Below are 24480 nucleotides of genomic sequence, written 5' to 3' on the forward strand. Positions count from 1 at the left end.
CGCCTGACTGCACACCCTCTAGCTCCAGAGCCTGCTCATGTCCGCCACGTACTTGTCACCCAGGGCACAGCCGCGCGGTTGCAACACAAGCTGTCTGGCCCGCAAAGCCTAAAATATTTACTATCTGGCTGGTTCCAGAAAGTGAGCGCTGGCTGACCTTGTGGAAGGTGGTCAGACAGCTTCGTGGATGTGCATGTGTGCAGGGCCACGGGGAGGGGTGGGTGGCTGAGAGTCCAGACAGCAGCACCAGGACACCCTGCCCACCAGTCGCAGCGCTGTGTCACCGGCGCAAGCTCGTAAGGACGCGACTGTCACCAAGCTTGTACAGGAGGAGGGGAGCACAGTCATAACTGTGAAGGGCTTATCTAAGGTCACCAGCAAGTATCTGGCTGAGCCACGATCTGACCCTCAAACCTCCCAGGCCGTGCAGCAGCGAGAGACGTGACCTCTGCGGGCAGTGCTGCCCTGGGGCCTCCGCCGGCAGCACACGTCTAAGGGCTCTACGTGGACTGACTTGTGCATACTCGCCATACCCTGCGAGGAACTGACGATGGTTCTCCCCCGTGTACAGAGGGGAAACTGAGGCTCAGGGAGGGGAAGTCACCGGGTCTAAAGCCCACAGCCAGTAACGGCAGAAATAGCTTAGCATCCAGGCCAACAGCTGCAGGTGGCGACTTGAACCTTTGCTACACACCCAGCCCACAGGAAGAGCGCCAGAAGCTGGGCCCGGGTTCTCTGGCCTGGGGACAGCACACAGACATAGCCCAAGGCCCAGGGGTTGTGGGGCAGGGCTGTCTTCATGGCTGAAATCTGTCCTGAGCACAGAAACGCTCCCTTGAGGCCCGGTGCCAGGCTTGAGGCCCCATCCAGGGAAAACAAGGGGCTGAGAAATGGGCAAGGGGACACGATGTGGGAATGTCAAGCCTGGGAAAGGAATGGCAGGCAGGGCTCATCTCTCAGGTTTATCAATCAGGAGAGTGTGGCATCGATTGGTGATGCCTGCTGCGGGCACCACTGGGGGCATAGAGGCTCGTGTGCTGCTGCGTGTCCTCTGTGCCTCTCCCAGGAGAGACCGAGTTCCCCTGAACGTGCCCTGGGAAGCAGGTGGTCCACCAGAGGGGGGCTCAGATGTAGGATTTGGGGATTCTCCCTCTCAGCCAGCCCCTAGGGGAAGCACCCCCACAGAGCACTGGGAAATCCCACAAACACGCTGGACCTTGGTCCCGTTTTCCAACCCTGTGTGCGTCTTGGCTGCTTTGTGTTGGTTGGGGGTGGGGGCCTCCAGTGCTGGAAGGGAAACTTGGGGCTGGGCCAGGCTGGGCTGGGCTGGCGGCCGAGAGCCTGGGGAGACAACCTGTCCCGCCAGCTTGGCCCTGGGGAGCCCGGGGGATGACCTGGTTGAGCTGCCACCCTTGGGAGCCAGGCGACCAGAGAAGCAGTGCTGGGCATCAAAGTCACGCTGTGTGCCCAAAACGCCGTGTGCAACCCAGACCCTAAGAAAAAGGTAGGGGTGCCTGGTGCCGGGGCCACGGTCTAGGGCAGGGAGCTCCTCCAGGAAATGGCGGCTGCCGTGCAAACGGGCTGAAAGCCAGACTTAGACATACACCACGCACGGGTGGCGGCTTCCACTGTCCCAGGGCAGGAAGTGTGACCTGCCCCCGCGGCCCCAATGCAGCCTGGCCCAGCCCTGCTCACATCTGGCACCGGCCAGCGCCATCTGGGCCCCTGACGTTACTGTGCAAACTACCTGCCCGGGGCTGCTGCCCCCCAAATTTGGAATGTCCTTTCAGAGCCAGACCCCGTGTCTCAGACTGCATCCTCGCTCAGAGAACCCTGCCCCCGTCATGGGGTGTCCCGATCCCAACATGGGTGCCAGGGCCAGGCCCCAAAAGAAGACAGATATTCTGCACTCGTCAACTGTACCTGGCTTCACCAGCAGGTCCCCTGGCTTTCCCTCTGAAACTAACTCGCGATGGCACCCTTCCCCCACCTCCACTGTCACCCGTGTGGTCCCTGCTGCCGCCATCCCTGGCTGGGTACATGGTGGCCTCCTCAAACTGCCTAGACTCCTTGTAGCCCTTTCTCTGCAACAACAACCAGAGAGAGAGAGAGAGATCTTTCCAAAATATAAAGCAGATACCCCCACCCCAACACACAGACACTCACATGCTTAAGATTCCGCCAGCAAAGATCCCCACCACACCTGAGGCAAAATCACTGCAGGACTGAGCCTGGTAGGACCGACACAACCTGGTCTCCTTTTCCCTCCCCAGCCACACAACCTCCTGGCAGCAACTCAAACATTGCAAGCTTGCTTCCACCCCAGGGCCTTTGCTTATGCTATTTCTTATACCTGAAAGGCCCTTGCCTCCATGTCTTCCCATGACTGGCTCCCCCTTTCTGCAGAGACCTCCCCCTCAATCCCCAGGGCCTTCATCACTCACCCCGTTTTGTTACTTTCATCGTGTGAACTACTCTAAGGTCATTCTGCTTTCCCTACGTAGGCCCCGGAATAATGTCCTCCTCACTCACAAAAATAGCAGCTCCCCTGAGTGGGGACTTTATTCTGCTCACTGCAGAAGCCCCGTTGCCCAGCACGCGGCCTGGCAATCGTAGGCGTTCACCAAATGCTCTGGCCCAGTGGCCACAACACGACCCGTGGGCCAGCCAGGATGCACGCATGCCAGCCCGTGTGGGCGGTACCCAGGGCTTCCTGCGGCAGGTGAAGCCGCCAGGGGCGGGGGGTGATTAGCACAGGAATGCCTGGCAAGCCTGTGTGCCTGTGGGCAGCGTGGAGACGTCCCCCTCCAGGGACGGTCCTGTTCTTTGTCCTCAGGTGGGCACAGCAGCACCGCCCTCGAGGATGCCCGAGGCTGAGGGCCAGCCTGGCTTTGTAGAGAAGGGGGAATGCTGGGCCCAAGGCAGGTGGGGGCAGGTGGCACTGGCTGCCTGAGCCCGTCCCTGGGTTGTGCTGGCCGGGGAGGGCCATCTGGGGTCCTGCTGCCCTCAGACCCCTAGAGCTGCCAGCAGGAGCTGGGGCTGGACCGGCATGGGGGAGCCCCATCATCTGTCACCCATTCGGCTGATCTGGGAGGAGCACTGTGGGAACACAGGCTTGGAATCTCCTAGGCCCAAGCGCAGAGCAGGGCAAGGACTACAGATCCAGAGAAGAAACAGGCCCTGCCTGTCCGCCGACCTTGAGCTTCATGGGGTGAGAATAAAGCACGGTTCGGCCAGCTGCCGGAACAGAGTTGCTTGGGGAATCACCCCACCCCCACAGCCATCTCCCCAGCGAACCCAGTGACCTCGGCCTGGAATAAGGTCAGAATGAGAGCCTGGACGGGGCAGGGCTTCCTGCCCAGGCCGCTCGCTGCCAGCTGGGCGCCAAGCAGCGTCCGCGGTTCTAGAAGATCCTGCGAGAACTGAGTCACACAGAATCGGCGGCTGAGACACATGCGTGCTTTATGCACACAACAGGGCTTGTAAAATGTTGAAAAGTTGCCCCTGTTGAGAAACTAGATGCTATGTTAAAAAAAAAAAAAAGGCCGATTTCTTGTTTCTGGAAGAAAAACCTCAGGCCCCAAATGCCACACGGTGGCTCTTGGCTGAGGCCCACATGTGCCCACTTGAGAAAGAACAGGAGGTCTCTAATTGCCGCAGTCCCCACCATTCCCTACTGTCTCACTTCCACCATTTCACTCCTTCATTGGTTCTGCTCCAGCACTCCACCTTGAAGTGTGCAAAGCTGCTCTAGACACGCAAATACCCCTTTTATCCTGCCCGTCGGCCCCTCACGGCCCCCACGCTCCCTTAGCCACTGGGCACACTTACCCTCCTTCTCGGCAGGAGGCACAGGGCTCCTGCTTTTGCCTCGAGGGCTGTTGCTGGGCTGCTGGCAGGTGTTGCTCTCTGGCTGCAGGTGCTGTGGGGGCGGCGGGGCGGGGGCCGCGGGCTTAGGGGGAGCTGTGTCCTCCCGGGGCGGCTCGTGGACTTTGGTGACCTGCTGGAGAAGCGGAGAGAGGTGAGTCTCTTCGCAGGCTGTCTACGGGCCACAGAGGGCAGGGAGACGTCTCCTGGGTCCCCTGCATATGACTAGCCCGGAACTGAGACCAGAAGAGGCAGCAACATGCCCAAGGGCGCAGAGGGGCAGGCTGAGGGTCGGGGGTCTCCGCAAAACCGAGTGTGTCCGCACATCCCAGCAGCCTGGGTGTGGTCACCCTCCCCAGCCAGCCCGACACCAGGTCTCTGGGTCTCACAGACATGAGGATGGACACATGGGACTGTGCCCAGCCTCCGGGAGCAGGCAGCATGGTTGGCACACCCTGTGCCCCTCACTGTAAAAGCCCCAGTCAGCTTGGTCCTCAGCCCAGTGTCCCAGCTGCATCTGAGAGGGCCAGGCCCCCTCCAGAGAGGGACCACTCGGGTAGAGGCTGGGCCATCATGAGGAAGGAGCTCCTACTGGGCCCAGAGAATCTTCTGGTGGGAAGGGGGGGCCTTCCCAAAAGGATCTTATGTTTAGAACTGGTGGGGCCCCCGCCCTTCTCTCCGAGGTGTTATAACAGCCAGGAGTTGGGAAGGGGGGGTTCTGCCTTCCCAGGGCTCAGGGCCTGGCACTGGGAAACCCTTGGCCAGTGAGGCAGGAATGGAGAGTCAAGCCAGCTCTCGGGCCCTCGTGGGGGCTGCGCTGGGCTGGGCGGACAGAAGGAAGAAGACTTGCAGGCCCCAGTTCCCTGGCTCCCAGGAGCCCCGCCCTGAGCTGTTCCTGCCTCAGCTCCACGGGGATTTCTCCAGGAAACAGGAGGCGGCTGGGAAGAGCAGCGGGGCTGCAGGTGCCGGCCCCGCCCGCCCGCGCGCGAGAGCGCAGCCCTGGCTGGCGCCCAGCAGAGCCGTCTCCTGGACAGGAAGTGAAGGTCAGGTGGGCGAGGAGCTGGCACTCACGATGGGGGGGATGGCGGCTGCCCGCTGCTTCAGCTGCTTCAGGTCCAGCGGTTTCTGGGGGGAGGCACCGGCCCTGACGTCGCTGGTTGGGGTGAGGAGGCTGGGACGCGGGGACAGCAGCCTGAGGGGGAGACAAGCATCAGGCCCACGGCTCACAGCGGGCTTCTCCCGGCTCTGGCCCTTGACCACGGGGGGGAGGGGAATATCCAGGGTCACCCAAGGAGACCAACCAGGTCTCTGGAGGTGGGGAGGGGCATGGAAAGGGGGTCCCTCCTTTTCTCCCTCCGACCCCAGCCCGAGCAAAGAAAGTTCCAGAGAACCCCAGACCCAGAGCCCCCAGCACGCGTGGCCCTTTAGGAGCCAGCAAAGCCAAAGACCCGACCGGATGAAGGCTTGGTGAGTTTAGGACCGCCAGGCAGACTGCCCACCGCCCAAATATGAGGGGCCTGGGCGCCAGGGTAGGTTAAGGCCTTGGGCGTGCAGCTGAGGGGCCCGCTTCCCAGAGACAGGAGTTGGGGAGCCCACCAGCTTCACCAGAACGTCCCACTAAACTGGAATGTCACCCGCACCCACTCATTGAGGAATAGAAGGCAGGTGGGCTGTGGGCTTTGGTGGAGAAGGTAGTTGGTATGTACGCTGTGCACCCATCAACCCTGAAGGTGCCTACGGTGCTGTGCGAGCCCACGGCGCCTTGCCACTCAAAGGGAGGTCGCATCCATCTGCTGCTGACGCAGAGCTGTACGCTACATCTGCTCAGGGCAAACGCAGGGTCCCAACAGGTGCCCAGCATGGGCGCACTGCCGCGTAGGGCTGCGGTACCTGGGCACCCCACGGAGCCGGCCCTGAGGGGCGGCTCCCAAGCGGCTCATGGGTGTCGCCTCCTTTAGGAAGTCTTCAAGGATTTCCAGGATGCCCTAGAGCATTGGGCCCAGTGTCCTGCCAGGGTCCCTGTGTGGCTCCCCACCTGCCCACTGGGACTTCCAGGATCCAGCACGGCCCGATTCTCCTGGGTGGCCCATACTTGCCGCGCACACAATGAGCCTGGCACTGTGCTGGGGTGCATGGAGGGGGCTCAGAACCCAGGGTCTGCATGCAGGGCCACCAGAGCCAGCTGGACGATGTCCCTAGTAGGGACAGCAGCCAAACTAGGTCCAGCTCCCGAAGACCGAGGGTCCTGTCGGCTCAGCCTTCTAAGGCTGGGCATTAGGACCGTACTGATCCTACACGCAGAAGGCAGGCCACAGCCGCCAACGTGGAGGTGAGACCTTGGGCAATCAGGACATGCTCATGCCAACCAGCGCCCAGAAACCAGGCCCGGACGCCCAACGCAGGCCGATGGGGTGGAGTGGACATGTGACGCTCAGCCTAGGTTCCCTCTTCGCTGTGGGCGGGGACCACCGCCTGTGACAGTCCCATCCCCAGGGCACCAGCCTCTGTCCGCATCTGCCACCTGCAGGGCTGAGCAGACAGACGTGGCTGCCCACAGTGTGCAGGTGGGGCCGGGTGCAAAGGAAGGTCATCTTGACTTTGCCGTGCTCAGTGCCCTCCACGGCCCCCGCCACCTGCTTCACCTGCCTCCCCAACTCACTTCTCTCTCAACCCCTCCAGATCCTGCTCGCCCCTGAGGCCTCCCCTGCAGCTGCGGGCCCTCCCTACTCCCCTGGCCTCGGGCCCAAGCCCGTCTCCTCCGCCTGCCCTGGGCCAGCACCCTGGCCAGGTCCAAGCACCCACAACATCACCTCCCCCGGCGACCCCTACCTCACCCACAACTGCCCCCAAACCCAGCCACCCCCACTCTCACCCCTACATTCACTTACCATCATCCACTTAAAATAAACTGAGATGTGAACACACCACAGCCACTTTGGAAAACAGTCTGGCGGTTCATTAACAGGCAAGTAGGGTTACCATGGGACCTGGCCATGCCACGGCGGGGCGTGCCCCCGAGGAAACCCGACAGCTCACGTCCACGTGGACGCTGGTTCACGCAAGATCGCAGCAGCAGCAGCCTGCACACAACTGCCAAACGTGCACACGGCCCAAACGTCCCAAGACGGACGAATGGGGAAGCAGAATGTGGTCCATCCTCAGTAGAATACGACTCAGCCAGGAAAAGGAACACAGCACTGGCCCCTGCTACAACGTGGAGACACCCTGAGAACAGGATGCTGAGCAAGAGAAGTCAGACGCAAAGGGCCACACAGTGTCTGACTGCAATAATATGAAATGTCCATCCACAACAGGCACATCCACAGAGACAGAATGTAGATTCATGGTTGCCAAGGCCAGGGAGTGGGGGCTGAGGAATGACTTCTAACTGGGTATGAGTTCTTTTGGTGCTGGTGGTGGGATGATACATAATGAAATTGTTCTGTAATTAAATAGTGGTGATGGTTGCACAACCATGAACATACTAAGAGCTGGTGAACTGTGAACTGTATACTTGAGGCTGAATTATACCGTATGCGAACTATATAACCCAGTAAAGCTGTTATGAAAAGAAAAACAAAGATCGTCTAAGCTAGCCATCAAATCAACTGGTTTGTTATACTGACTGTACTGTTTCTAAGAACAATAAAGTAACGATGTTGTTATTGTTTGGTTAAGTTTTAGTTAGAACACAGACTTTTGTATCTGTGTAAATATAACTTCCATAGAGATACAAAGTAAGTTCCTATTATATGTATAAATGCAAAAGCAAGTTGTCTGTGTCCTGTCTGGGCTTCCCCACGGCTCCACACCCAGGCTGGGGGCAGATGAGAGCAGGGACGGCCCCTCAAATGCTCTCAGGAGCACGGGGGGTGGGGTGGGCAATGCACTCAGACACCCCCCACACCCAGAGTGAGACAGGAGCTCAGTGAGGACCGAGGCATTGGCACAGCACTCCACAGTTTACGAGGGCTCCAGATGCCAGCCTGACCTGCCCCTGCAAAAAGCAGGACCTGAAATCAGGGGTCTGGTGCTGACCCTAGACCAGCCCAGGGTCCTGAGCCACTGAGGGAGTAAGGAGACGCCAGTGTGCCCCACCTCCCTCGTCCCAGTGACCACGGGGGCAGTGCTGCCTCCAGGAGCCCTCCTCGTGGGCACACCCCACCCCCTCCTCCTCTCTCCTTTGTCTTCTTGAAAGACAGTGGCTTTTATTTTCCTCTCCAGAGGCCCAGGCAGGCGGGAAAGGGGCTCTGGGAGCCTGGCACGGTGCACATGACCCAGGAGGGGCAGATAGGGGACACGGGCGGTGGGGCTGGGAGCAGCTGGGGCCTGGCCCCGTCGCACCACCGCACAGAGTTCAGGGCTCGGGCTTCCAGTTCAAATCCCACTTTCGGCTGTGTGACTTCTGTGCCTCAGTTTCCCCATCAGCAAAGGGGCGTGAGAACGGGCACTCCCTCCAAGAGCTGCTCGGTGGGGGATGGGAGGAAACACACGTGAAGTGAGAGCTACCCCTGCTGCTGAATGGTCAAGTACTCCTCCTGCTGCTGCGGCCCTACTGCCTACCCTGGAAGGCCAGGGTGGGGCGGGGGCTGAGGGTCAGGGCACCCCCGGCCTGTGCTCGGCACTCCTCTCTGCAGTCCTGCCTCAGCTGCCCCACATCACTGGGCCGTGGTATTTTTGCTACCAAGTTGGGCTAGGAGGGTAATGAAGGCTGGTCTGTGAACAGTGTCCACAGACATGGTCATGTTGCTCCCGTGTCCACAGGATAAAACCCCAGCTCCTCACCCTGACCCACAGGGCCCTGTCTACCTCTGTGATTGCCTCTCCTGCCCTCTCCACCCCCACCCCACCTGCCGTGGCCTCCTCACTGTCCACTGAGCATAAGTTCACACGGACCACACTGAGCACGAGCCCACACGGCCACGAACTCCCTCACTGTCCACTGAGCACATGTCCACACAGCCACGGACCCTGTCCACCGAGCACAAGGCCACATGGCCAGAGATCTCTGCTTTCCCCTCCAGTCCTCACCCCACGGGGCCCTGACCAGCCCTCAGTGCCCCCCCCCCCCCATTGCTCGGCCCACTCCCCGGACCCGGCTCTGCTGTCACTCACATACGCATGAACATTCACTGTATCCCTTTATCTTAGACTAGTCACTGTCATAGATTGTCAGCTCCCTGGACCCGGGACCTGGTCTGTACTGTTCCCAGCACCCCTCAAGCCTAGACAGGTGCCTGGCACACAGAGGTCCAATTTATCACTTATAGAATAGTAATAATTAAAGAAAAAAAAAGGCCCTGGCCAGTTGGCTCAGTGGTAGAGCGTCGGCCTGGCGTGCGGGGGACCCAGGTTCGATTCCCGGCCAGGGCACATAGGAGAAGCGCCCATTTGCTTCTCCACCCCCCTCCCCTCCTTCCTCTCTGTCTCTCTCTTCCCCTCCCGCAGCCAAGGCTCCATTGGAGCAAAGATGGCCCGGGCGCTGGGGATGGCTCCTTGGCCTCTGCCCCAGGCGCTAGAGTGGCTCTGGTCGCGGCAGAGCAATGCCCTGGAAGGGCAGAGCATCGCCCCCTGGTGGCAGAGCATCGCCCCTGGTGGGCGTGCTGGGTGGATCCCGGTCGGGCGCATGCGGGAGTCTGTCTGACTGTCTCTCCCCGTTTCCAGCTTCAGAAAAAAGAAAAAAGAAAAAAAAGAACCCAAAGAGAAAACTGCTGGCACGATATTTCAAAACCCCAGGGGCTCCGTGGGAGAAGCCACGCTCTGGGCCCCTCTCGGAGCAGCCTTTGGGGGCTCCTGAAGCAGTTCCAAAGGAGGACAGCAACTTTTTTATTACTGAGCCTGGCACCAGGCTGGCTGTTTGGGGCTGGGACTGCCATGATGCTCACAATGACCCCTAAGTGGGGACACTCACACCCATCGTCAGATATGAGAGCCGATACCCAGGGAAAGGACTTTCCGAAGCCCGGCCCTGTCAGAACGTGGCCAGGCACCTTCCCTGGGAAGTGGAACAGGGGAGGGAACAGGGGAGGGCGGCGAGCTCTGGGCTCCGCAATCTCAGCCGCCATCTCTGGTCGTGGGCCAAGAACGCTCCCCGGTGCGGCTGCCTGGCAGGGACCACGAGTGGAGGCCGGATATGGTTTCTTCTTCCAAAGTCACTGGGGCAAAGCCAGGGCCAGGGCCAGCAGCCTCTTGTGTGTGCATCCAGGGACACCCAATTCACTGGGCCCGGCCGCCAGGACCTGGGGTCGCCCGGGGGGGAGGGGGCACCCATCCCACCGACCCTTCCGGGAGGCCCTGGCGGCCAGGGTGCACCGTGACGCACCTCCCGGCCAGGCCAGTGGCGGGCCGCCAGCAGGAAGAGGTCAGTGGGCTGGCCCAAGTCCAGCCCGCCCAAGGGCGGGGGATGGCCTGGGTCACACAGGGCGTGACAAACCAGGTGTCCTGACTCCTCGCCCGGGCCTCTTGCTCCCAGGGGATCAAATGCTGGACACTCAGGCAGGAAGGGTGGACGAAAGCCAGGCACAGCCTGGGAGGCAAGGACACGTCCCTGGGTGGGGCTGTCGGAGGACGAGGCAGAGCCTGAAAGGTGCCCTGTGGGGCTCTAGGCCTGGCCTGAGGGGGGTCAGGGCTGATGGGGCTTGGGCCAGCCCTCTCTGCTCCTCAGCCTGGGCCGGCCACATGTACCCAGAACAGACTCCAGGGGACCACTGAGCGGCGTGGCAGCACCAAGAGCTAATCCCTCGCCCTGCTCAGAGCCGCCTGCCCTGACCTGGCGAGGGCCCTGCCCTCTCCTGCGCGCTGAGCCGTGTGAGCACTGTTTTCCGAACTGCACCATCCGGGCAAGAAGCTCGGGAACGCGGCCCCCTCCAGAACTGGCCAGGCCCGGCCTTGGCATATCAAAGGGCCACCCAGCAGGCCACCTGTGTTTCTTCCACCAATGGGGAAGAGATTCCTGCCAGCAGCGGCCACCAAGGACGCCGGGGACCCGGGAAGCAGAAGCCGGTGCAGCTCGCCTACTTCTGTGGCACGTAATGTTAGGAGACCCAGAGAGCGCTGACCCCATCTGATTTTCCTATGGAATATTCTAGAACTTGCCATTTTAACGTGCCCCCGAGGTGAATCACGGGGCAGAGGAAACGGCTCCGAGCAGACGCTCTCAGATTGGAAAGTCAGATTTTCCCTCCTCGAGCTCTGCCCAGAACTTTTCCGACAGATGAGAGGAGAGAAAGCAAACCACTCTGTTTTGAGTCAAAATAAAACCGCCCGCTCGTCTCACCAGAAAACAATTCCTCACGCAGCCCAGAGGTGAGTGGTGTGGGTGTCACGCCACTGCCCTAGGTGGCCCGCCACTGGCCCCCACCTAAGCGATGAGCTTTGTTTCTGGCCGGGGCCCCAGGGTCCCCAGCGTCTGAGCTGAATAGGGGCTAACGTGCAGCATTCCCAGGGTTTGGGGATGGTGGGGCACAGACACTTGTACCGAGAGCAAAGCAGAGGTAAGAAAGGGAGGGAGGAACACGTCCCCTGGACAAAGCTCAGCTGCCACCTCCTTGCGGAGGTCCCCTCACTGCCCTCCCTTCCCCTCACAGAACTCTTGGGTCTGGACTCCATTCAGTGTCAACCTCCCCAACTAGACGGCGCTCCCCAGAATCGGCCCGAGCTGCCCTGGTATACAGCTGGTGCTCAGCAAGGGTTTGCAGAATGAAAAAAATCAAAGCCCCGGCCCAGCCGGTCCCCTCACCTGTTCTTGTCACCCCCCTCAGGCTCGTCCACCTCGTCGGCACTACAGGTGGCACTAGAGTCACTGTCCTGGGGGGCACCTGAGCCCTTGGCCGAGGGGGCTTTGCCGCCAAGGCCTCCACCAGCCTCCTTCTTCTCCACCTTGAGCGTGCCCTCGGGTGCGGGCTCAGCGCTGGCCTCAGCAGCCCCCTCGGCTAGGTCGGGCCCCTCCTCCAAGGCCTCCTCCTTGCACTCGGTCTTGATGGGCTCGGCGGGTGGCACCTCCTCTGGCTCCTCCTTTTTGCCCATGTCCACGGCCAGTTCCTGGGCCACATCAGGCTTCTGCTCCTCCCCTTCCTCCACCGCTGGGGTGGCGGCCACAGCCTCTTCGTCCTTCTCCTCCTTAGGGACCACAGGAGGGGGTGCCGCGGGTGCTGGGGGTGCCGCCGGGGGCGTGGGCGAGCCAGTGGCTTCGGGAGCAGGGGCTGGCTCGGTGGGGGCTGGGGCATCCTCTGGCGGTGGGGTGGGCGGCTCTGGGGGCGGCACATCAGTGCCCAGGGCGGGCGGGGGCTTGGGCCCGTTCTGCCCTGGGTCCTTGGCGGCCTCAGTGCGGGGCGAGGGGATGCTCTCGGTGTCGGAGCTGTTGTTGACGGCAGCTGGAGGGGGAAGAGCGAAGAAGGGACAGACAGTGAGGGGGACGCGAGGGGGGAGGTAGACGCAGCCTCCCCCGCTCCCCACGGCGCATCCTGACTCCAGGCAGGAGCTCAGGGTACACAGCAGCCCCATCACCTGACACCAAGCAACCCAGAGGCTCCCACGGGCCACCCGGGTCATCTGGACCCACTGTTTCCCAGGTCATCACTATCATCATGGTAACATGACAGTTGTAAAGTGGGAGTGGGGAACTCGGGCAAACCCAGAGGAAACGGCCACACCCGCTGCACTCCAGCCGTCTCCCATGGGGCCTGGGGCACAGCAGGTGCACAGTGAGTAATGACTACGTGTGTAAACACACAAAGGGCAAGGGGACCTCGGCTCCAGGCCCAGTTTTTTTGCCTTAAAAACCCACTCCTGTCTCTTCTCTGGGTCTCAACCCACCCACCCCCCAATTCTGTAAAGTGGGATTATTTAAAAACCCCACACTGGCCATTTGGGAAATAAACCAGGTAAGAGTCACGGATGGTAACACTAATGAAAATGAACAACACAGGTGAGCAGAGTGCACTGGTCTGCAGGGCTGAGGCAAGGAACAGCAAGGGAACAGCACTGCACGGGCAGGGTGCACAGAGGCGGCAGCTGCATGAACAGTGGTGCTCGCAGGCAGAAGCATGCTCACAGGAGTGGGCCCCTTGCAGAAGACAGGGGACCTCGGGATGCACCTCCCCCCAGGCCAGACGGCCACCTTCATACCTGGGCCACTGCTTTCCCCTCTGGGCACCTCGTTCCCAGAGGCGGGTAAGGCTGGAAGGAAGTGAGAGAGGGGTTAGAAGCCAGGAGGCGTGAGCAGTGAGGTGGGAGGGAGGAGGCGGTGTGGTTGGGGAGGCAGGGCCAAGGGCCAGCGGGCAGCAGCAAGGACCCACAGCGGCTTGACGGGCCGCTCACCTGCTCTGTCCTGACAACCTCTGTCCTTGAACAGATACACCTGCTCCCTCTGGACTCGGGACACCAGCAGCCCCAGGTGACCTGTGGCAGCCCGGGCTGAAGATGGGGGCTGGAGGGTGAGAAGCGGGTCCTGCCCAGTCCCCCACGGCCTGGGTGGCCACTGGCCTTCTCTGGTTCCGGGTTCCCAGGACCTCCCCCTCAGCAGCTGAACCAGGCCAGCAGGGGACCCTGAATAAAGACTTCCTCAGCCTTTATGGCCCCCTCTGACCCCTGGCCTCTTCCGCTTCTCACCCCCTACGAGGTCCAGGGCAGGGCCGATCCCTTCCGGGGATGACCAACCCAGTGACGGCCGCACCGCCTCACACTGTGGGTGCAGAAAGCGGACCAAACTCTGCACATGTGACTGGTGTTGCCTTCAATCATCTCTAAGACGGGGACAATTATGACTGTAGGTGAGGAGACTGAGGCACAGAGGGGTTAAGTTGCTTGTCCAAGGCCACACTGCATGGGGCAGGAGCGGGCTGACCCCACCAGCCTGTTTTCCTAACCACGGGGTTCCTGCCCCTGCTTGCTGACTCCAGAATGTCACTCCCTGTCATTCACATGATCAGACAAAGGACGTAGGGGGCCAATGCTGAGGCCCCAGGACAAGCGGCTTAATCCCCAGGGTCTCAGTCTGTTCATCTATAAAACAGGCACTTCACCCTTGGGCAGGCTTGTCACAGAAGCCTCAGCTCTGGCCCGGCCCGGCCGCCACGCCGCCCAGGACAGAAGGCGCCTCTTCCATCCTCCACGGGGCGTGTGAACCTGCAGGTGAGCTCACTGACGCTCCGCTCTCTTCCTGGGCAGGTCTGTCTGGTTTCCTTTAACTTTCCCACCGAGCTTGCACCCTGCCCACACACAGCTGCTGAGGTATCTGCAGAGGGGGTGGAGCTTCTGCTCCCTAGCTCTTCCCTGCTCCTGGTACGGACCTAGGAGCCTCCTTCAGACCCTCACCGGGCCGCTGGCCAACTCGGGCGAGGGAGGTAGATCCACCCAGACCTGGCAAGGAGGCCACACCAAACCCCAGACCCTCCCCCACTCCGAGACAACAATGACCACATGGTCCGCTTCTCCCTCTCCAACCAGGAGGTGGGGTTCAGACCAGTGAAGACGCTCGGGCTAATTAACGCCGCGTTTCTTGGCAGGTCTGGCACAGAGAGCTAGGGACTGGAACACAGGGGGGCAAGAAGAAGAGCCCCCAGGCAGGAGCAGGAAGAGGGAAGGTTCCAACCACCGAAAACTCGAGGGCCCAGCCGTGGCAGCTCTGGGCAGAGAGAGAACAGAAGGAGAGGCAGAGGCATTCAGCTAAGCGGGGACTCAGGGGCTCCGTGCCACAGGGGGTGGGTGGGGGCAAAGACAGACTAGTTAGTGGTCAGGAGCAGGAGGCAGGTAAACCCAGGGCAATCCTGGATCTACAAACACTTGTCACATGGTGGAGTGTTAATAAGCGGGGACTGACATAGTGTGGTCAAAATCCTCCTCCTGAGCCCTGGGCAGGCCCCCTGGGGCCGAGATGATTAAATCTCAATGCCTCTTGAAGGGCCCTCGCCTGCTGGGAGCATTCACATCAGGCAGGTGCAGCAATGCAACTGGGTGGCACCTGGTGGGGGGGGGGTGCCCAAGCCTCGGTACCCCATACAGACAATAGTCACGTCAGGTGCGAACCAAACCAGGTCACCTGGGGTTGCAAGGGGCAGCTGTAACCACACAACATGCAAAATAGTTATCGACCAATAGATCGGTTTTACTTATGTTGGTCAAAAAACTATTCCCAAAACTAGTTTTTTTTTTCCTAAAATGGGACAGATGAGATGGCAAGACAACAGGTGTCACTAGAGCCATCCTGGACCAAATCCACAGGAGTCAGGCAGGTTGAATAGACAAGTACCCAGCAGACACAGAGCAGCCAATTATTGTCGCTACCATCATCAGCGTTCTCGTCACCATCATTGTCATCGTCACCATCACTGTCACCATTAAGCTCTCCACTCTGGGGCGGTCAAGGCCCCTTGAGAGGGACCCAGACGTTCCCGGGAGCGGTCAGTCCGCGCCGGTCCGCCCTCACCTTCCGCCTCCTCCACCATTTCCTCCTCGTTCCCGCTCGCGCCCGACGCCTCCATCTCCTCGTCCTCGACCACAGGCGCGAAGGCGGCCTCCTCGCTCGCCGCGGCGGGGGCCTTCTTCTTCTTCCTCCGCGCGTTCCTCTCCTTCTCCTGGGGCACAGAGAGAGCAGCAGGTCAGGGCCTGGGCCTGGGCCGTCCGCCTAGGGATTCCCGGTCCCCGAGGCCTCGCCGCAGCTGCGAGGGACAGCCGGCCACACGCTGTGCGAGTGGGTACCCTTCCCCCTCTGCTGCCCACGGCGGCGGCCACCAAACATGCCAGCGGTTATTTTTACCAGGGGTTTTCTTCTCCCATCGTGTCCCAGATACACCTGGGGCGCAGCCTCGCCTGTTGACTGCCCTGACATTCTTCCGGAACAGGCGAGGAAGGGCAGCCTCTCCCCCCAATGAGGCTACATGACTGCCCTAGCCAGAGCGGTGACCACACCCCCCAGGGACACCTGCCAGGCGCCATCAGCACATGTGAAGCACACGCATGGAGGAAGCTCTTCCTTGCCCAGTGTCTCTATCTCTCTCTCTCTCTCTCTGTCTGCCCCCACACTGAACCCCCGGGGCATGGGCTAGCTTGGGAAGCTTGTCACTTCACTCAGCTAGGCTTTACAGGGCACCTACTGTGTGCAGCGACTGCACCAGGGCTGAGGACACACAGGAACAAGGAAGACAAGGCCCCTAAAAGCTTTCTAGCTGGGGAAAGCCTCCAACAACACACGCTGAGAAAGAGGCCCCGAGGTGCAGACCTGGTGGCAGAGAGCAGATGGACGGGGCAAGGGAAGGACAATCTAAGAGGGCTTCTCCGAGGAGGTGCCGAGAGGGAGCTGGCCAGGCAAGGCTCTGGACGAGAGCGGTCCCGGCGGAGGAGCCACAGGCGCAAAGACCCGGACATGGCAGGCGCTGGGCGTGTGCAAGGACAGAAAGGAGGCGCTCGCTGCCGAGCCTTTCACTTCCCCCCGCACCGTGCCCTGGTCCCCACGAGTGCAGCTCCTCACGCACAGGGCCAGGAGGCCACCCCCCTGCTCGGGGACACCTGTCACTCCTCTCCGACTGCTCCCTCTCTGCACTGCATGGGGCTGGGTGTCACAGGAGGACAGGGAAGACATCTTGGGCATCTCCTCACCCCACCCTGCTGAGACGGGCTCAGAAAGTGTCTGTAACCGACCTACGGGATGACCGCAAACTGGCAGCGTCGGGGGTGTGAACAGAGAGCAGAGAGTTCGGGTCTGTGTGTGCACGCAGCGTGCATCAGGGGTCCTGAAGGCAACCACGGACTCCCAAGGGAGTGGACTGGCCCTGCAGAGGGCACCCACCCCAAGAGGGCCAGTGTGATAGGAGGGGTTGTGGCCTGCTCCCTCCGGGGTCTCCAAGGGAAGGAGACGTGGCCCAGAGCACCCCCACACGTGCTCGCAGCTCTCAGCAAAGCCGCTGATCCTGGGTCAAAGACTGTCCCCCCAGAATTCACGTCCTCCCGAACCTCAGAATCTGACCTTATTTGGAAACCAGCTCTCAGCAGATGTAATTAGTTAAGATGAGGTCAGACTAGATTAGGGAGGGCCCTGAATCCGACGACTGGTGTCCTTATAAGAGGGAGACTTGGACACAGAGACTTGCAGGGGAGCGATGCATCTACAAGCCAAGGAGTGTCAGGAGTCTGGGACACCAGGGCTGGGGAGATGGGCAGCAGCCCCCCTGGAGTCCTCAGGGGGAGCATGGATCTGCCCACACCTGGGTCTCGGACTTCGGGCTCCAGAATTGTAAGAATGAATTTCTGTTTTCAGTCACCTGGCTGGTGGCATGTTGTCACAAGAAACAAACACACCTCCTCTCCGCCAACACCCCCCAACCCTCGGTCAGGCCCCCGGAGAAAGCACCCGACATCGCTGCAGAGCACAGCCCATTCTCGGGGCAAAGCCACGTCACCTCCAGGCACCAGCAGGCCCTGCCCACCCGGGCCCCTCACCATGGCCTGGCTGGGAACAGGCTTCAGGGAGTCCCCAAGGCCCAGCCCCAGCCTCGGGGGGGGGGGTGTTACTTCCTGTCCTGCCTCCTGGCAGAGCAAACGGGGGGTCCTTGGGGTGCAGCCGCTGTGAACACCAGGAGGAAAAGGGAAACGTCTGTTTGCCCGTTAGTCACGGTTTCCGTCACCAGCACTCGGACCGAGGGCCATAGCCCCTCCCTGCCCAACGTCCACCGGCCGTTATGGGAACGCCCAGCCCGGCCACCCACCTTCTCCCAGGGCTGCCCCAGCCCTGCCCCAAACCCCAAACTCCCTCTGCAGGCCCTCGGCCGGAGCCCACAAAGACACTGGAGTGTTGCATGGCAGTGGCTTCTGTGGGTGCGGACGAGGGTTCCCCTCTTCCCCAATCTATTTTTAGCAGGTGGAGACACACTCCAGGGCCTGGGGCTGGGTAAGGCAGTGAGTGGGTGGGACTCAGGAAGCCCAGAGTTTTGCAGGGAACGAGGGTTCCTGTGGGCCTGGCTGAGACGCATGGGCCCTGGGAATGACGGGCTCTCTTGGGAGGGTCTCTCCCAGGTCAGTCAGACAAGCAGGTCTGATGTCAACACCCAAATACCCACAACACCAGTTAGGTTTGAAGGGGCTGGGCTGTACTGAGTGCCCCTTGAATCCTTTCAAACCCTTCCACACAGCTCTGCACCTCTGACCCGGGCGGTGTACATGGAATAGGTGGTGGAGGTCAGTGTGAACGAGGACAGTGATGTTTACTAAGCAGCTACTACGTGCCAAGCACTTCCCACCTATCAGCTCACTGGATCTGCACAGCCACGCAGCCAATCAGAGCATGCCATTCCCTGCTTCAAACCCTCAGGGGGATCCTCAAAACCCTTGAGAAAAAGCCTCAAGTCCTATCTGTTCATACAGCCCACGCCATTCAGAGCTGGACTCCACCCACCTCTCTAGCTTGCCGATCCACCCCTCACCTCCTCGGTCCTGCGGCCACACACACAAAGGCTGCCCGGCCTGCACAGTCGTATGCACAGTGTCCCAGCCACGGGGCCTCTGCACTGGCCATTCTTCCACCTGGACGCACTTCCTTCAATATCTGTGTGATTCACCTTCTCATCCCCTCAGAGGGGTCTCCCCGACCACCCTGTCGAAATCAGCTAAAGCCTGGCCACTCGTCAGTCACCTACTACCACGTCACTCCTCTATCCATCTTCAGCTCCCAACCTGAAATTAGGGGTGTGTCAATTTGTTTCCCAAACTAGAACCAGCTCCCCAAGGCCTGTTCTCAGCTGGACTCCCAGGATAACCTGGCACAGGGCCTGGCACGGAGCCGCGATCTGTGATGCTTCTTCAGACGAAAGAGCCCAACAGACAAACACACTGGCTCAGAGAGGCTAAAACACTTGCCCGAGATCACATAGCCCAGAAGTCGAGGATCCCCAAAGTGAAAGCAGGTCCCTGCCTGGATATTCTCTCTCTCTCTCTCTGCAGGCTACTGTGGCCTCAAATGGACGAGACAACAGAGAAAGGCCAGGCCAGGCTTGGGCTGAGATGGGACAGAGACAGAGGAACACGGAAGCTGAGCCCCAGGGCCGGGATTCACAGACGGGAGAGAAGGGTAACCTTCGGCCAGAAGGGAGGGGGAGGGGAAGCCTCGAAGAAACACTGATGCCAAATGTTACATAACTCCAGGACAGCTCCGCCCGCCCATCCTGCTTCCTGCTGCCCGCGGCCACACTCAGGCCAGGACTGGTGCGGGGCAGAAGGGGACACCCGCTGACCCCCCGCTTCCCCCGCTCCTTCCTGCACTGGCCGAGGGTGACAAGTCTTCCTGAGCTCCAGACGGGACCTGGCCAGCAGCCAGTGGTGGCTGCCTGGGCTTCAGGATACGCAAGGACCCATCTTCCTCCTGGAGACGGAAGAGTGTGGGGGAGGGGCCAGAGGCAGAGGTCACCAAGTTCAGCAGCATCTCACGGGACCTGTTTGTATGCTCCAGTGATGGGGAACTCACCCCCGCACCGGGGGGGGGGGGGGCTGCCGTCAGGACGGATGGACCCAGGCTGAGCCTGATGTCCTCTGACAGGTCCCCCGCGTCCATTCCTTGCACTTCCCCTACAGTCAGACCGCAATGGACGTCTGCCCCTCGAGGTCAGCCCAGCGGGAGAGCCAGCCCACACTTCCCAAGTGCCCTTCTTCGTCAAGAAGCCATTGGCGAGGTTCCTCTGGGTGGCAGCCCCAGGCTATGGCTGGCTGGACCCCCATCCTAGGTCTAGGACATGTGGTCGGTCCCCTGCTGGCCCAGCAGGACCACCCTCTGTGTAGTTCTGGGTGAACCTGTCTAGTGATGACACAGGGACACCCTGCAAAGGAAGCCGGGGTTCCCTACGAACTGGGTTCACAGCCCCTCTGTGGCTGGTCACACCAGGTACCCACTCCCTCTGGGCCTCCTCACTCACACCAGGTGTATGGGGGCTGGGGTGGCACCCAGGCTGACTCTGGTCCCCTCCTGTTCACACCCAGTCCTCAGCCACAAGCGCTGCTGCCCGTACCCGTGTTTGGGGTCGGGCGCAAAGAGGATGGCCCTCCGTCTCACTCGGCCTCAGCAGGGCTGCCCCTTGAAGCTCACAAACCTTCGACGGACCCCGCTGTCCGTGTAAGCAGTGCTCAGCTCCCCAGAGCAGCAGGGAAAGCCCACCCACACGGAGAGCCTCGGGCAACTGCCGTGGCTTCCTTCCCTGGCACCAGAGGGCACCCAACCGAGGCCTGCGGGGTGCACAGCAAAGACAACACTCGACACGTGCCGAGTGCTGGCCAAGGCGCAGGCACCCCCCTTTTCACTGCGAGCTCATCTGCTCCTCGCAACAGCCTGCACGAGGGTCCTGGTTCACCTGTTTCACGGAGGAAACTGGGGCACATGGCAGGGAGGCCGGGTCCCTCGGCCACCAGTCTGTGAGGGCAGATCCAGGTGTGAACCCTCTCACCCAGAGCCCTGCCAGCTGCCTCTCTCGGTGAAAGACTAAATCAGTCAACCAACCAACCAACTAACCAACAAACCGCTCAGTCAGCCCAAGGACAGACTCTATACCAGCAGTTCTCAACCTGTGAGTCGCGACCCCGGCGGGAGTCGAACGACCAAAACACAGGGGTCGCCTAAATCCAGGCCCTGTTCTAAGTGCTTTACGTGTTCTCACTCAAACCACTCCCACAACGGCCCTCTGAGGTGGGTTCAACGATTGTTCCCATTTCAGAGGTGGGAAGACTGAGGCACAGAGGTGCGGCCAAGTAGCTAGTAGGTGGCAGGGTCTGGATTTGAACCTGGGTCTCTTGGGCCCAGAGTCCCTGCTGGGACTATTTCTACATTCAGGAGAGCGCCTCCAATGCCCTGGAGCAGGAAAGGGGGCCAGAGGCTTTGGAACATAACGAGGCTGGCGGCGATACTAACACCGTCACTATGAGCAGGAGCAACGATCGTGAGGGCAGCCCGTTGGCACAAAGAGGCCCTGCCCCTGGACGTTGGCCCTTCAAGGGCAGGCTCTCAGCTTTGGACAGTCCAGAACTCACCTGGAGTTCTCGGGGTAGGGGCTGTTATTGCCTCCACTTTACAAAAGAGGAAACTGAGGCTCGGTGGGGGGAAGCCGCTGCCCAAGGTCACACAGGTATCCAGTCGCCAAGCCAGGACTTGTCCCCACTTCCCCACCTCCCCAAGCTGCAGCTGCACCGCCCGCCTTACTGGGATCTCTGGTCCTCCAACCCACGCTGCTCGCAAGTCTGGGGGGTCCCTGGGGACACAGCAGGGCCATGCCCCGAGGAAACCTGGAAAGTGAGGCGTGGGGCCAGCAGCCTGGAGAGGAAGGAGGAGGAGATGCCTGTAACCCAATAGCCCAGGCGGCGTGGCCGCGGACACTGGCTGGGGAGGGCCCGGCACAGGGAGGGGTGGAGGCGACAGGAAGACATCACGTTGTGCCTGGGGTGATGCTCAGGGCCGACACCTGCTGGCCCCTCCTGGCTGCCTGGGCTCAGTGCCCCCCTCTGACCTCAGGGACGGCAGCAGGTGTCACTCAGAGTTCTGGAAACTCCCAGGGCAAAGCGGAGCTCCTGGGTCCGAAGAAGGAATGCCTGAAGCTTGGGAACCCATTCCAGGGGCCCCATCTGAGCAGCAGCGGGCAGTGAAGGAGGAATGGCCCAACCGGATGAGATGGGCAACGGGCCGGCCTCAACCCCAATCACAGGGGCACGAACAGTGTCCCCCTAAGACCCTCAGGTGGACTGGGAAGGGGTGCTCTTAAATTCTGCACAGCATTAAAAAAAAAAAAGAGTTCAAACAGGGTGATTCACTCCCTGGCCCACTGCGTGCTGTGCAAACTCAGCAGCTGGCTCACCCTCTCTGGGCCTCAGCGGGCCACAAGGTGGGGACATCCAGCGTGGCCTCCCAAGATTGGCTGCACAAACTTTAAAGCCAGCAGCAGGTGGCCCGATGGGGGTGGGCTGAAGGGAGAAGAGCTAGCTATGTGTGTGTCCCCCCTCTGTGCAGCCCATCGATTAAGGGCATGAGTCCTCAGGTTTGAATTCAAGCAGCTGCTTATGAGCCTAGCTGAGACTCAGTTTCCCCACATCTGAAAGTGGTGACAAGGCTTGGCATGTCACAGGTGTGCCCAAATTGGGGGGAGGGGGTGATGAGACAGAGAGAGAAAAAGAGAGAGACAGAAAGGGAAAAAGAGAAACAAAGAGAGACAGAGGAGGAGAGAAAAGAGAGAGAAATCAGAGGCTGCCCAAAAGGCCGTCACTTCCAGTAATAGCTGTGGAGGAAGCGGTCTCTCCGTGGAGACCATTTACTCGCTGCTGAGAGGCGCTCCCGCCTTTCTCTGCTCCTGGGGGGGTGGGGGAGGCTCAGCCTTCCCCCCCCCAGAGGCCAGGGCTGAGCCAGCTGCTCCCTGACCTGTCCCTCCCTCCCCAGGGCGGTCCTCAGACCATCAAGTCCAATAGGGTGGTGGTGGTGGGGGGGGAGAGACGCTCACTTGGGGTTCCTCTGCTTCTGGGTCCTCATTCCAATGCGCTGACAGCCACAAATCCTGGTGACTCATCGGGCCTCGGGCCCCAGCCGGCTCTACAGGCCCCCAGAGGTGTCTGAGAGGGGTGCTGGGGGCGGAGGCAGGAGGACCTGACACACAGTGGGCACGCCTGCCTGTCCCTGTGCCCAGGAGGGGTGTGCGTGGAGCCGGTCTACCCTGCAGTGTCCCGTGGGCACCGCTGGGCGTGAACCGGGAGCGGCGGGCCGTGGGGGGCGAGGGGTGGGGGTGGCTCACCATCTTCAGTTTGTGCTGCTGCAGGATCTCATCCAGGTTCTGCCGCTTCTTGTAGTTGAAGTAGAAGTTCTTACACTGGGACACCGTCTTGGAGCCCACCATCCGGGCGATGGCCGACCAGTTCCGGCCATGTTCCAGGAGACCTGAGGGTGGAGGGCGGCAGGTGAGGGGCTAGCTGTGTCCACAGCCTGTTGGGGGTGGGGTGGGGAGGCAAGCGGAGCCCCAGGCAGAATGCAGCCCCAACGCCAGGCCTGAGGCTCACTGCTAGGGGCTGAGACCCCAGAAGTGGAGGGGGCACCAGAGAGAGCAGATGGATTCTCGCCCTGGGAACACCCCCACCGAGGTTGCCGTCAAGGGTTTGGGGGGCTGAGGGCTGAGGTCCGGGGCGCAGACCCCGCCGGGGCCCCCGCCTCTCCGGCCTCCCTGCTGTCGTGACCCAGTGCTGACATGCACTCGCAGCTGCACATGGGGCCTCGGGAGACTGGGCTGTGTTCCGGCCACGTCGGGCCGGGAAAGGAGGGGATGTGTGAGCAGGGCGGACAGTGACATCCAGGTGGGGGTGAGCTGGGGCTAGGAGCCTTCACACCCCACTTAGTTATTGGGGGCAGCCCAAGGCTCAAAGGCCCCATGAACACTAGGAGGCCCACCCTGGACTCAGCCCACATGGGGATGGTCCAAGGTTGGGAGCAGATGTGTCCCCAAATCACAGCCCCCAACGTCTCTGTGAGCTCCTCATGGCCTCAGGGCCTCCTAATGGGGGGAGAAGCTTTCAGGAACCAGCCGGCCCCATCACAAACCTACAGCAGTCAGAGAGTTTCCCCCTCCCCACAGACGCAGGCCAGAGCTGCACCCCAGACTTCTATTTTCAGTACCCTAAATACCAGGCTCAGCAAAAACACAGCGTTGTCACCCCCCACTCCGCCCCCGCCTTGGATGGGACCGGGTCTCAGCCCATCTGCCTGCAGAGCTCCAGCACACACAGGCCAGTATCTCTGCTTTGATGCCTGCGTCTCCCGGCAGCGGCAGGCCTCGGGCAGCGGCCAGCAGCCCGAGAAGGGCAGGTAAGGCCGGCCCACTTCCCCACGGATGGGGACGGCAGGGGAGGGGGGGCGGCTCCAGCCCTCCAGGGCCTGGGAGGCAGGACCGGGCCCCCCTGAGGGCAGCAGGCACGAAGCCTGAGTCACGTTGCTGGGAATGAACTCGGTGGCCTCGCTAGGAAAGATTTCCCACAGCGAAGTTTGAGGCCATTTTCCTCGAATCTAATGGAGCTGCAAGTAGGGACGGCTTACAATTGAAATGCTGCAGGGTGCAAGGGCCCAAGAGGCTGACAGCCTATGCTGGCGTTCTGTCTGCCCGTCTCCCTTCCTTCCATCTACCCTATCCCTTCATCCACGCACATGTGTGCCTGTGGCTTGCTACATACAAGGGTCTAACAAAAATAAGAAAAGCAGACACGACACTGAGAAGGCACTGCTGTCGCACGGCTAAGTGACCTGGAGGCTCGCAAAGCCCTTCAAAGACTTGCTTTCGTCTCATCCTCACTGTGAGGCCGTGACTGGCTTCCCTGCCCCAGGACGGGGGCGGGAGGGGGGGGGAAGCAAGACTCTTGGGGAGGGGCAGAGCAACTCACAAGCTTGGGTGACAGGCCCAAGGGCGGCACGGGCGTGGGGACCCAGGGCTCTGCTCTCCCACCTCGGGACCCAGTGGGGGTGGGGGTGATGGCTGGACTGACAGGCCACCTGCTCCCCCGCGGAGGCCACAGGGCCACGTGGCTCCACGGCTCCTCGGGGTTCCTCAAGGACAGGAGGGGGGTAAGGGAGGGCATGGGATCAAGTGCAACCGGGCCCCCTGACCTTTCCCCCCCCCCTCC

The 24480-nt window shown here is 61.1% G+C and overlaps 1 protein-coding gene across 21 annotated transcripts in view; it reads right to left on the minus strand.

Moving 5' to 3' along the window:
- Positions 1 to 24480, minus strand: part of NCOR2 (nuclear receptor corepressor 2) — a 183337-nt gene that overhangs the window by 29285 nt on the left and 129572 nt on the right. For 16 of the 21 annotated variants that reach the window (XM_066371154.1, XM_066371162.1, XM_066371170.1 and 13 more), the window contains 6 exons: positions 22611 to 22753; positions 15293 to 15440; positions 12994 to 13044; positions 11606 to 12239; positions 4939 to 5059; positions 3832 to 4003 (listed from right to left, as the gene is read on the minus strand). In XM_066371154.1, coding sequence (XP_066227251.1) covers positions 3832 to 4003; positions 4939 to 5059; positions 11606 to 12239; positions 12994 to 13044; positions 15293 to 15440; positions 22611 to 22753 — 1269 coding nt within the window. The remainder of the gene's footprint in view (positions 1 to 3831; positions 4004 to 4938; positions 5060 to 11605; positions 12240 to 12993; positions 13045 to 15292; positions 15441 to 22610; positions 22754 to 24480) is intronic. The other 5 variants (XM_066371173.1, XM_066371172.1, XM_066371171.1 and 2 more) reach the window with 2 other exon arrangements.

The sequence above is a fragment of the Saccopteryx leptura genome, chromosome 2, assembly GCF_036850995.1.
Source record: "Saccopteryx leptura isolate mSacLep1 chromosome 2, mSacLep1_pri_phased_curated, whole genome shotgun sequence".
Taxonomy (NCBI): Eukaryota; Metazoa; Chordata; class Mammalia; order Chiroptera; family Emballonuridae; genus Saccopteryx; species Saccopteryx leptura.